The sequence below is a fragment of the Halictus rubicundus genome, chromosome 6, assembly GCF_050948215.1.
Source record: "Halictus rubicundus isolate RS-2024b chromosome 6, iyHalRubi1_principal, whole genome shotgun sequence".
Classification (NCBI taxonomy): domain Eukaryota; kingdom Metazoa; phylum Arthropoda; class Insecta; order Hymenoptera; family Halictidae; genus Halictus; species Halictus rubicundus.
Genome location: NC_135154.1, coordinates 8,099,483 through 8,112,080, shown reverse-complemented (window position 1 = coordinate 8,112,080; position 12,598 = coordinate 8,099,483). Strand labels below are relative to the sequence as shown.

Genomic DNA, 12,598 nt, shown 5'->3' with positions numbered 1-12,598 from the left:
ATCCGATTAACTTCGAAGTTTGACGCGATCTTCCTGTTAATTATAATTTGGTCGCGGAGTTTATGCATTTAAAAGAATTTAAATCGTTCCGAAAGCGAAGAAACTTGTATCGCAAAATCTGCGCGAAAGTGAAGAAAACGCGCGAAAAAACCTGCGCGGAGATCGATGGAACGAATAACTTTTTATCTTCGCACCGTGCAAGAGAAGATGCAGGTGTAGTCGACGACCAACGAAAATCTTCTTGACTATTCGTAATTGCCGGAAAATCCGAGTGGCAGGCGTATACGTCTTCGCGATAGGTGTTGCTTTTTCACCGGAAAATGTGCGCGAGCTTCTTTCAACCGCATCCGTTCACTGGCCGTGTAAAGATCTTGCCGATGCGAGACTACCCGCAATAAAACGGCAAGATACAATTTCTTAAATCTTCTCGCCATCCCCCACGTCTCCGCAAAGTCTTTCTCAATCTGTTCCGCAAAACTGTTTTTCCGCTTTGTACACCTCCATTTTTATCCGCCGTGAACATTCGAGATTTCCGCCGGAATTCCGACGGGCATACACGGAAAGTCCGGGGACTCTTAAAAATTCCCTTCACAGTTAATAAAAATTGCAATGGAATTTTTAAACCTCCAGCTCGCTTTTGCAGCTCTAACTATTATTTCTATGCGCACAATATACAATATACAATTTTTCGAATACTTTCAAATATTTTGTTTGAATACTTTTAGTATTGTATTTGTTTTAGTATTGTAAAATCGTCTGTCCTAAATTCACCAAAATATTATTAAAAGCTGCGATAGTACCTTCGAGTAATGTCTATAACAATTCCCCGGACGTGGCATTGAAAATATTTCTTTATTTGAAATCTGAACGGACAAAATGCTTCAGACATGATCGAATTCTTCGGCGAGTTGACCTACTCGTTCTCGCTTTCTTGCAGTTGTCTGCCGTAAATATGAATTTCCTATATTGGAAACGCTTTGTCCCCACACGCGCGAAATAGACAGTTTCTCGTGGCTCTTCGCCGCCATCGCGCCACTGCCTTCTATTATTCGAAGATCCCTTTTTATCCGGATCCCATATTGGTCGTTATTTTTATTTGCTTCCACGCACTACAATGGTTTATTGGTGTAAAGATGTGCGATTTTCAGTGTTTTTGACAGGTAAGGGCGCCGCCATATTGGTTTAAACACGCTTAACATTTGAACCGGTGAATTGCTAACATTAAAACTTGGATTTTCGGCATTTTCTCGCCAAAATCTACAGGATTTCATAAAAAAGAGGTACAAATTTCTGGTTTCCTGAAGCAAACTTTAACCCGATTTTTCTTAAAGAATCTCCTCGTGCCCGCTTATACATATTATTGGGCTGCATTCTGTACACCCCGAAGGCCTCGCACAGCCTTCCTCATTTTTGTTCTATAAAACAGCCAAAAAAAAAAATCATGCGTCAAATTTTAAGCAGTCGTTGTAAGGGGGAAGATTTGATTTTCGAGTCTGTAATAGATTCATTCAGAAAAAAATTTTTCATACGCCTACAGACGATGTAATTTGCATAGTTTTCGAGGAAAAACGTGTCCAGAGTTTTTCACCTGCTGTATCGTGCACAAATATGCCAGGCAAAATAAATTCTGGTGTGCGAAGGTAGAGGCGTCGAGCTCTAAAACGAGTCGAAATTTGTTATTGTACTGTCTTTTTTAACGAAATTATCGTGGTTCGAACATTGAACATTTCTGTAGTTCGTTTGTTCGGCGTGGTATGTTCGGTTCCGGGGCGTGATATCAGCATGACTCGTAATATCCGCGTTGATAGACACATATCCGCGATACATCTTCCCACTGTGATTCTTCGTTGGGGGCAATTCTCGCTGAATAGCTTTACTAATGACAGTCTTGGCGAGTCCATTAATCAGCGGCCGGTTCTACGACGGGGCGCACTTATCGCGCCGCAGAAAAAGTTTCGGCCAACCTCCGCGGCAACTTCTTTGCGTAAATGATTGTACGCGGTCCGCAAATTTCGCCGGTTTCTTCCAAGTCCTCGAGCCACTTCCGAATATCCCCTATCCGCCCTCCCCTCGCCGGCCATTCACCCTGCTAAATGTTCGCAAGGCGAATCCTCGACATCTTTGAATGGAGGCGGCTGATGCGCGCTGCTTCCGAAATTTTTTCTCCTCTCAGAACTCGGAAAACTGTCTTCGTCCCCTATTCCATTGTTCCCCTCATCACTCGACCTATTCTTCTCCGCGGACACTACATGCGCGTCGGGGAACTCGCCATCGGCGATTACACCCCGTGGCTCCAAAAAGTATTGGCGCACCAAGTTCCCGATTTTCCGTCACACTTTCGATCCGAAATTAATTCGCATAATCAAGGTTCCGCTGTGCGTTGTCGGCAGTTCTTGTGGCCGTTCTCCAGCAATAAAAGCGCGAACGCGTCCACTTGCGAGACGCGAAACTCGAAAGCGACTGATAGCCGCCTTTCGTTTCAGCGAGAGAACCGGTCTCGGGTTTATGTTCGCCACAGTGTTCGCTCCCGAGAGTTCCTTTCAGCGCCGAAACTCGCAAATTGACGCGCAGCATTAGTCTGATGAAAATTCCGGAAAGTAGCGGCGTTACGAACTTCTCCGCGCAAATAATTCGCCACCGCAAAGTGAAAACAAGTTTCTCTCTTTATTCCTACCCATCGAACGGTTGCCGGCGCATAATCGTCGTCGAGCGGACAAACATTTTACCAGAAAACTCACCGAGAAACACAGATTTCTAACGCATCCTATGGAAATTTATAGAATTTCCACAGTTGAATTATTCTCTAAATAAATAGCTTTACCGTTTCTTCCAGCTCTAGTGAAATATTTTTAGCTCTCACCAAGATATTCATCCACGCGCCACCAACTTCCGGGCTGAACTTTCACCCCTGCGGCAGGAATATCGGCAGATAAAGAAAATATTTTCGTGAGAACTTTCTGCCCAAGTTACGTCCAAACACGAAGAAACGGTTTCAAAAATTGCCAAAAAATCTTTGGAAAATCGCCATAGACTCTTTTCGTAATTTTTATACTGCCCCCTAGTAAATAAATCGATCGTTTCGACATATTCAATTTTTAGACAAATCGACTACGTAAGTTACATGCGTTTGTTATGCTTGGATAATTGAATATTTCATGCATAAAAAAACTTTATGATACTGAATCATGTTCGAAGACATTGCAAAACGTGCTTTAGCTCCACTCCAATTTTCCTGCAATTAAACCCTAAGGATGCCGCACTTTTTGTACCGTTCCATGTATTGCAGTATTAATATTTTGTTGATTTGGCGTTGCAAAATCATCTTCGTGATACTGAATCATGTTCGAAGACATTGCAAACCGTGTTTTAGCTCCACTCTAATTTCCCTGCAATTTAACCCTAAAAAGACAACGCACTTTTTATACCGTTCCATGTGTCGCGGTATTAATATTTTGTTGATCTGGCGTCGCAAAATAATCGCACACTAACACACGCACCGAGCTGCGTTGCCGCGTATAGTTCGAAGGTCGTGAAGCTTGGTATAGAGACGGTCGAGTTTGATTGGACTTGCGTCACTTCTCAGTCATCCGTGGCTCAATTTTCTGCTTCACCTTTACCGAGCATGGCGGATGCCTAAGATCAAAGTAGATACCGAAACTGGCCCATTCTATTACAAATGAACGTTGAGCGAAGCGGTCCGACAATAGTGGTCGGTATTTCGGGCACAATTCCGGGAATGCTTCCGAACCGGATCGAATGGTTTAGGGTAAACGGTTTAACAGTTTGAGCGGTCTCCGCCAGCAAAAACATGATTGTTTTGGCTCCAATTTGATTCGAACTCTGTCGGATCGGACGTGTCTATAACAGATCTGCCGAAAAGTTTGCTCGAATCCTGTCTGTCGCAGAGCATTATTGGAACGAGGGTGGTTAAACAGGGTGAAACCTCTACTTCGACTCTGTGCCGCGGTCTTAGTCTTGTCGAAGCCTAAACGCTAACGAGGAATTCTGCTCGATCGACGATAAAATCACGCGACAACTTCAAATAACTAATTTTTCTAATCTGCTTCTGCAAAAAAACTCGAAAATTGTTTTAAATCTTGCATTAACCTCGAGTCACCTTTGTGCCTACGCAATCAAAAATATAGGTTCCCACTAAAAGTTCCAATTGTAATCACTACGGAGCTTTTCAAGGTCACCGCAATGTCAACCAAGGAGAATCATCAAGGACTCTATTCTACATGTGACAACTTTTGTCCGAAACGTTTTCTCGTACCGTCTACAATCTTGGTAACGTAATTTTGTGTAGAAAACGGAATTTTCGGCGCACCGCGCGGAGGGAAAGGGTCACCTTGAAGCCTGCGAAAGACAATTCGGTGAATGAAAGAAAGGTACTGACCCGAATGGAGTCTGTACGCCGGTGTGTCGGGCACCCAATCGGCGATGCTGAACAGTGCTTGCCTCCTGTCATACTTGAGACCGCCGCAGTGGCAGGGTGTTGTAGCGATAGTGTCACCGACCACCGAGATTTGATTGAGCTCAAGGCTGTTATCAGAATGGCACAATCTGGTTGCGCTGGTGCTGCTGGCACCGCCGCCGCCGCCGCCGCCGCTGCCTTCCTCACCGCCAGCATCGCTGCGACCACCGACGTTGCCTCTGCCACCTCCGCTGCGGCCCCTAAGCGACTGCACCAGCCGCTTGGCGCTCGAAGACATTCCACGGAGGTGATCCAGCCTTCCGGTCTTTTCTGCTTCCTGTCTTTGCCGAAGCCACCCGTGTACGAGCCCGAAGATATCCACCTGCAAATTTATAAGTTTTCGTCAACAATTCGCCCCGGTATTATCGGCAGCTGAAAACGACTCAGGGGCAAGGACGAATTGCAACCCCTACGATAATGATCAGGAGGTTAGGGGAACTGGGGATCACCGGTGGGTCCCTCACTTTCCCGGAGTTGCGATGATCCCCGGAAGTAGTGCGGAAATGCATTTCAACCCCCTCCAAAACAATAAGAGAAAAGAAACAAGGGGGCAAGGGGAGTTGGACGAATTGCAACCCCCCGGTATAATGATTGGAAAGAGGTCAGGGAAACCGGGGATCCCCGGAAGTAGTGCGGAAATGCATTTCAACCACCTCCAAAACAATAAAACAAAAGAAAAAGAAGGGGGCAAGGGAGTTGGTCGAATTGCAACCCCCAGGGTAATGATTAGGAGGAGGCCAGGAGAACCGGGGATCACCGATGAGTCCCTCACTTTCCCGGGGTTGCGATGATCCCCGGAAGTAGTGCGGAAATGCATTTCAACCCCCTCCAAAACAAGAAAAAGAAGAAAAAAGGGGAGCAAGGGGAGCTGGACGAATTGCAACCCTCACGATAATGATTAGAAGGAGGTCAGGGGAACCGGGGATCACCGACGACTCCCTCACTTTTCCAGGGTTGCGATGATCCTAGGAAGTAGTGCGTAAATGCATTTCAACCCCCTCCAAAACAATAAAAAAAGGGGGCAAGGGAAGTCTCTCGGGGGTTGTACCTATTAAAACATATTACAGTGATTTCTCTATATATGTCGCCAAGGCATGGACGATAAACGTCGCGGAATTGTCCCCACTACCGCGAAGTATACCCCGTTCCAATGAGTAATTGGTACCAACGGTACCAACGAGTAATTTGTTTTGAGAATAGAACATTTCTATCCCCCCTTCTCCGCTGGTTACCATATGTATCTCTCTGTTTTAGAGTCCCAGTGTATAAAGTAAATGTTCGCGGAGCGTTTTATTTAATTTTGTGACAAGTGTGCTCGACGAAAACGGATATCTCGAGGAAAGTAAATTCTGATATTTTTTAAGAGTAAATCGATAGAAAATATCCAGCTGAAACTGCGTTACGTGTTACTGTAGTTTCCGAGTACATATTCTGTAACGTTCAGTAATGTTTTAATCTTTTGCTAAGCCGGAGCCAGGCTGCTGCAGCAGCGCACAATATCGGCTCGAGTCGTTGCCGGTCTTACACGATCGAAAAGCCGTCCATATTGGTTCGATACATGCTGAAAGCGCCGTTTGAAACTATTAACGCTTCTGCAGTTTAGTCAGCGAGAAAGCAAGGCACCGCGTCGAAACTGTTTAGCTTCTCGTAAAGTCCGAAACGAACAGCTAAAAGTTGCGTTGTTACCGAAGGTTGCTGAGCACCATAAACATTACAACTATAAGAGAAACTATTTCAAGCAGTTATTTCTTATTACCATTCAAGATATTTCTTAAGGTCCCGGTCTACGTAGATTCGCGATAAAGTAGAGTGACCACATTACCGACAAAAAATGGTTTTACGTGCCTCAAGTTTTCGTCCTTATGTGAGAATATTTTGTCGCTGATAAAGGGCTCGTTCGAAAGAGGAATTCATAATATCGATAATACAGAGGAAAAAATGTGACAAGTTTAGTCACAGACTGAACACCCGTCGGATCAAGACCAAGACGGATCTTAAATCTCTGTCTGAAGGCTGTGAATGCAAATTATTAATTAAAAAGTCACGTGACTATCCCGGGCCCTTATATTTACATTCACGTTTGGAAACTTTAGCACAACATCTGAATTAACAATATCTTTATCCTTTGAATAGTGTCCTTTGTGCAATTTTATGGAAATGGGAATACCGTAGCGTATCGCATAAGTGGAAAAATGTTCAAGAATTTGCAGAGATACGGTTCACTGAATATTTTTGAAAAGCATTGTTACAGTCTTTATGTTGTTCCTGCGGCAAGACACTCCGTTCGAATTTTATAATCTCAAACGTCCCACCAGCTCTTTGTATATCGCTGATCCAACAATGTCGTCGCGTTGAAACAAAAACTTCTTTGACAGTGACAGTGCAGGGTAAGGATCACAGGAAAGTTGCGTGCTAAACTGTTTTGAACGTGTCATAAAGACAGGCTGTGATTTATTTTTAATCACTTAGTCGAATTGCCGTGCTTCTAACACTTAAGAACAAGCACGTGTTCCTTTTGAGGCCTTCAACGGAGCGTTTCCACGCACGCTTTGATTATTCAACGGTCTTTGCAGCATGAATCTGCTCGTAAAATGGACGGGTTCATTATTTTGGAAGCTCGCGCTTGGCGTGCGCGCTGATAGCCTGAATGCAGATACAATATCCCGGGCACGTCATCATTAATATTGATTATTAACCTATAATTTAGACCTGCAGAATTTTTTCGTTATTCGCTCCGCTCATTTGTGGAGAAATATTAAAATTATAGATATATAGAGAAATAGAATAGACTAGTTTTTGAAAGTTCTTCTAATTTTTGACGTTTAGTCTTAACCCTTTGCACTCGAAGCTATTTTACTCCAAAACGACCATTTCTTCCATTTCTTCCGACCTAGAATGTTTCCCTTCTATATATATTTTTCATGTTATACATACAAAAATGGTGCAATTTACTCGTATAATACTGAACAGCAATTTTTAGTGGTGCCTTACAGTCGCCATTCGAGTGTTAAGGGTTAAGTTTGATTATTAAGGAAGTCTATCTTAAATCGAAAAATTATAACACTAATCAAGTATTTTGTCGGAGAAATGTAAAAATCGAAGATTGCTAAACAAAACCACGAGGCTTCGAGTTGGCGTACCTGTCACGTTCGTTCGTAGAACTTTCTAAAAGCGCACGAATTTTATTTTTGTTATTTTCAGTCCAAGCAGAGGCCGCTCCAGCAACAAAAGGGTGCACAGTATAGATACAGTGACATACCCCGCTGGAGAGGCCGCTGTCTGGAGAGGTACAATTTCAGGGATAACTGTCTATTTTTTTTTTCCGTCTCACGTTGCCTCTGAATGGGTTGGGAATTGCAGTGAAAAACACAAAGGACATCGTCCGACCGTCCTCTTCCGATTTTGATAAAACTTTCCAGGACTTCGTGCAACAACGAAAAAGACAGTTTCCAGAGGTGACTCCGGGGACAACAACTCTCAGGTGATTTCAGTTTTGTAACTTGAATTTTCTCGTCTGCAAAAACAATTTCTTTTTCTTCCCGCTGGCTGCTTTACAAATTTTCACGGTGTAATTAAAGGAGCAGTTCAAGGGGACGGGGGTATTGTGTGACAACTAAATGAGCAAGAACAGGAAGCATCTAGTATGCGCCAGGTTCTAATTTAAGCAGTATTCCTCGCTTTATGTTCTGGTTCCCAAGGTTGTTCAAGGTCATTTCTTGTTGGTCAAAACTTGCCTTCATTCGACAATCTTGATAAATAGATAAATGGACTGCGGATTTTATGCATCTATGACAAAAATGGGTAAGCACAATTTAACACTTTGACTGCCAAACTAGAAACCTGAAAAATTTCATAAAATCAAGGTAAGTTATTTAATGAAATAAAAATTGAAAAAAATTAAATGTATGATATTGAGTAGTCCTCCAACTTTTTCGCATTTTACAGATCCTAATCAAATTTGGTACAATGAATATATTAACATAAAAATTCATTTTAGAACCTGGACAAATAATTCCATCGCCCACATATAGGTGACATGGCAGTCAACGTGTTAAATCAGAGGACATATTAAAAAGATGTAAGGGCACCAGCATGTTGGTTTTAGCTTGATAAAATAATTAAAAAGAAGAAATTTTTACTTCGCTCCTGTGTCTTGCAATCAAATATTTTTTATTTTGCATAAAGATCCGCAGTCTAATAATAAATAATACTTTGGATAGTTGCAGAACTAATTGGTCGGCACACCTAACTATGCAATTGTTGTATTCCGGTACAGATTTATTCCGATATAAGACGATGCTTTTTCTATCGAAATAAGAAATACTGTGTCCCCCCAGGCCCGGGGACAAAATCAAGCCGCATGGATATCCTGGTCCGAAATAAGACGAAAGCCAGTCCCGAGCTATCGTCTTATATCGAAATAAGAAATGTTCTACCCCCTTCCAAGGAAAGTTACCGTTGCCCGAGCTCGTTCTCCGTGTTCCCCTAAGCCCGGGGACAAAATCAAGCCGCATAGGTACTCCCGTCCGAAATAAGACGAAAACCGGTTCCGAGGTATTGCCTTATATCGGAATAAAATGGAACGGGTGGTAGATGCGGCGTCGCATCTGACTAGTCTGTTCAGGGTTAGGTCTCTCTTTATTTTTCTTACAGTTTCGCGTAACAATGGATGAGAACTCACCACGGTCGAATATCCGTCGCGCCGATGACAGTCCGCCACCTAGGAGAACCGGCGACGATGGGCACACGCGCACACGCACTCGCGCACAACGGCGACCGGTGTCACCGGCCTGAACACACGATCATCATGTCCTCTGTTCGTCCGGTTACGGTTCACGGATTCCCCTTTTGAAGGACACACGCGACACGCGACACGCGCGACAATCGAGAGGAACTTTAGCGCGTGGATCACTCGTCGCCGAGCAGCTAGCTAACAGGTAGCCGTGCCGCGCGAAGATTCGTCAACGATCGGCATGACAGCCGACAGTCACAGGTGTTCATCGAAGCAACCGGCGGACTCGCATCGCGTCAACGGGAAAAGTTCGCGAAACACGACGAGCATGCTCACGAGCAGCATGGCTGACAGTACGCCGGAAGAACGCTGACAGATCCGAGCGGGATTCAAGGCACGCGCGCGTCGCTTCCTTTCTTTCTTTTCATTTTCTTTCCCCCCCTCTCTCTCTCTCTCTCTTTCTCTCTCCCCTGTTTAAGGACGTTGACTAATCCCTTGGTCCTGACAGAGGCACGCCTCGCGGCGCACTTTTTAACGGATAACCGACGTGCAACAAGTGTCTCGGGTCACGACACTCCGTCACATGTGCTCAGTTACTCAACGCGAGACGCTGCTTGCTCCTTGTCGCCCCGTCGATCCTCACAACTTCCGGCTCTAGCTTATCGCGTCCCTGCACCTGGAACAAGAACAGGAAATTAGGCTAACCGTTCCTTCATCGATCGGCTATCGTGCTTTTCGAAACATCTAGCAGGTTTCTTGGTACAAATATATTTTACTATGTCTTTTGATTTTGTAAGAACACAGTCTAAACAAAAGATGTGTACTGCAAGCGCCTCGCAAGAAGTCTCGACGCCCCAAGGGCAAAGGGGGCACTCGCTCGCTTCGCCCATCCCCACCGCTGACGCTCCAGTAGGCTAAGGCTTAGGCTTTGACGTCACACGCTGTATAGTATGTGCAGCCGCTTTAGCCAATGGAGCAGCTAGAGGCGTGCCCCTTCCACTCGGACCAATCAGACCCGCATTCCTTTCGCGAGACTTCCTGCGCGGCACGCACAGTATGTACAGTCGGTGGAAAAAGTGTTCGCACAGCTAACTCTGTAGAATTTCACCTCGATTTTTCAAACTTGTTCACATTATTAGCACTCGAATGGTGGCTGTAAGGCACCACTAAAAATTGCTGTATCATTATTCAAAATATTCTATTGCATTATTAAATTTGTATTTAATAAATTACTAAACATTTCACTGTTGTACGAGTAAATCTCACCATATTTTATATTATATGTATAACATGAAAACAAATACATGGAAGGGAAATATTTTATATGTTTCCTTTTGGAGTTGAAATAGCTTCGAGTGCAAAGGGTTAAAAAATAAATTAATAGTCTCGTTCAAACACGTAATGTGCTGTTTCCTGTATAACACCACAAAATTCTACCTTTCTTCGCACGTTTTGTTAACGGAGTACCTGAAGCGGTAATGGGGAAAGTTTTCTAGAGATAATTTTGTAGAGAAGCAAGTTTTCATATTAGCAGAATCAAAAATATGACATCGGCATATTATAGCGCGCTGTAATTGGGCTGGAAATTTTCCCTATCTTCACATCTTGCTTAATAATAAAATATCCTTATGAAACTGGTTTTAAAGTTTCGTAATTTTCGGTTACTTCGTGTGACCGAGTAGAACGAAACTTTCGGATGAAAAATTTCAATTACAATTTTCGTCGCGTGCTTCAACATTTAAAACCTAACTCGAATACCGGGAACCATAGTCACGAGTTTCAGTTCCACGACTTTGGAACCGTTACAGCTACTTCTATGGGGCACGAATGATCTAATTCAGAGGAGTACAATGGGAAACGCAGTTATTTGGAAGATTTAAGGAGACCATGAACAACGAAGTTATATAATCTACGGCTGAAAGTATATTACAGCATTACACAGAATGTATAGCTGCAAAAAATGAATATTAACCATCGGAAATCCTCCGACGGTATGAATGCTCGGGATCTACCGATATTTCATAATTTGGAGGAAAAAGGAGTGCCGCATTAATCCTGGAAAAGAAATGTATCTCGCGTAGAACTCGTCCATTTGTACTGTGCGGAACAATGTATCTTGTAGATATAGAAAATAACCGCGGAATGTTTGATGCATCACGTGAGCGTAACTCATCGTAACGCAAAAAATTAAATTCCGCCGAAATGATTGATCATGTCGTTGATCATACAATTTTTTCCTGGAGCCTGCATACTGCAAACAAAAGAAACCAACGTAGAAATTTCTTAAATTATAATTGGAGACCAACAGTTGAAGACTTATCAAATTAAACAGACGTGATTTGCGTAGTTATAGAGTTAAAATTTTCACCAATAAAAAATTTATTAAAGTTACAGGGTTGGAGTTTTTGTCAACTAAAAATTTGTTAAATTGCAACTCGGTGGTCATTTAGAAATTGGAAATTTTTAGTGCAGTGAATTTCCGAATCGGAAATATGAACACATCAGATTACTTAAAAAAAAAAGATTTGATCGTTCCTTTTATGTTTTTTAATCTAGGTTTCATTTTGCTCCCGAAAATGATGATCTTGCGCGGAATCATTGACACAGGCGACGCCATTGTCGCCGGAATTGGGTATCTCACACAGAATTGACAAACTGAGCATAAGCGTACAGAGCTGTCGCGTTCAGTTGACTTGACGTATTATTTCTACCTATTATTCCCCACCTGCCTGTAAAAAGGACACTTTGACAGTGCCACGGTGTCTCGACATCGAGATACGAGCGAAGGCTCCGGGGATGTATTGAATTATTCGAGAGACGAAGGGGACCAAATATGCTAGTAACACTGACAACCAGGTGTCAGCGCTTTGTTAGGCTTTGAAGTTACTCCTGGACCACGATCAAGCGCTTCCGGTCTTCCCGGATGCTAAGAAAGTGCTCCAAACAGGTGTAATTTTGCTTTTATTACACGTGCCCAGAGGTCGATAAAATATTACGTCAAATAACTACACTTTTGACGATAAAATGTTTTATTAAAAATCCTTTAAAAGCACTATCTAAAATAGTGTTCGAAGGATATTTGAAATACTGGTATCATTTTACACTATTCAGATTTTAACGATAGTCTGACAGGTCCGGAAATGGAACTTCATATGTTCTGTAATAGCACGTGAAAAAGCGCATTTTTCACGAAATGACGTTCTCGTAATTGGCCGACATGATACCTCAAAAAACCAATCCTCCAATTTATCTGAACCTTCGCGTGCACATTCAGTAGATGCCCCTTTATCGCCCAAACCAGCGGCAATATTTGCAAAAAGGGAGATTTAAAGCTGGACAAGCAAAAATTTTCCATCAAAATGGAAGCTTTTTTCACCAAACGTTGCCACTCC

General features: G+C 43.1%; 1 protein-coding gene across 1 annotated transcript in view; it reads right to left on the bottom strand.

Moving 5' to 3' along the window:
• LOC143354857 (uncharacterized) overlaps positions 1 to 9,306 on the bottom strand; it is a 150,890-nt gene extending 141,584 nt beyond the window's left edge. Inside the window, exons 1-2 of the mRNA XM_076789233.1 lie at positions 9,156 to 9,306; positions 4,397 to 4,796 (exon numbers count right to left, since the gene is read on the bottom strand). Of these exons, the coding sequence (XP_076645348.1) occupies positions 4,397 to 4,712 (316 nt within the window). The 5' untranslated portion in view covers positions 4,713 to 4,796; positions 9,156 to 9,306. The remainder of the gene's footprint in view (positions 1 to 4,396; positions 4,797 to 9,155) is intronic.
• Positions 9,307 to 12,598: the final 3,292 nt, after the last annotated feature.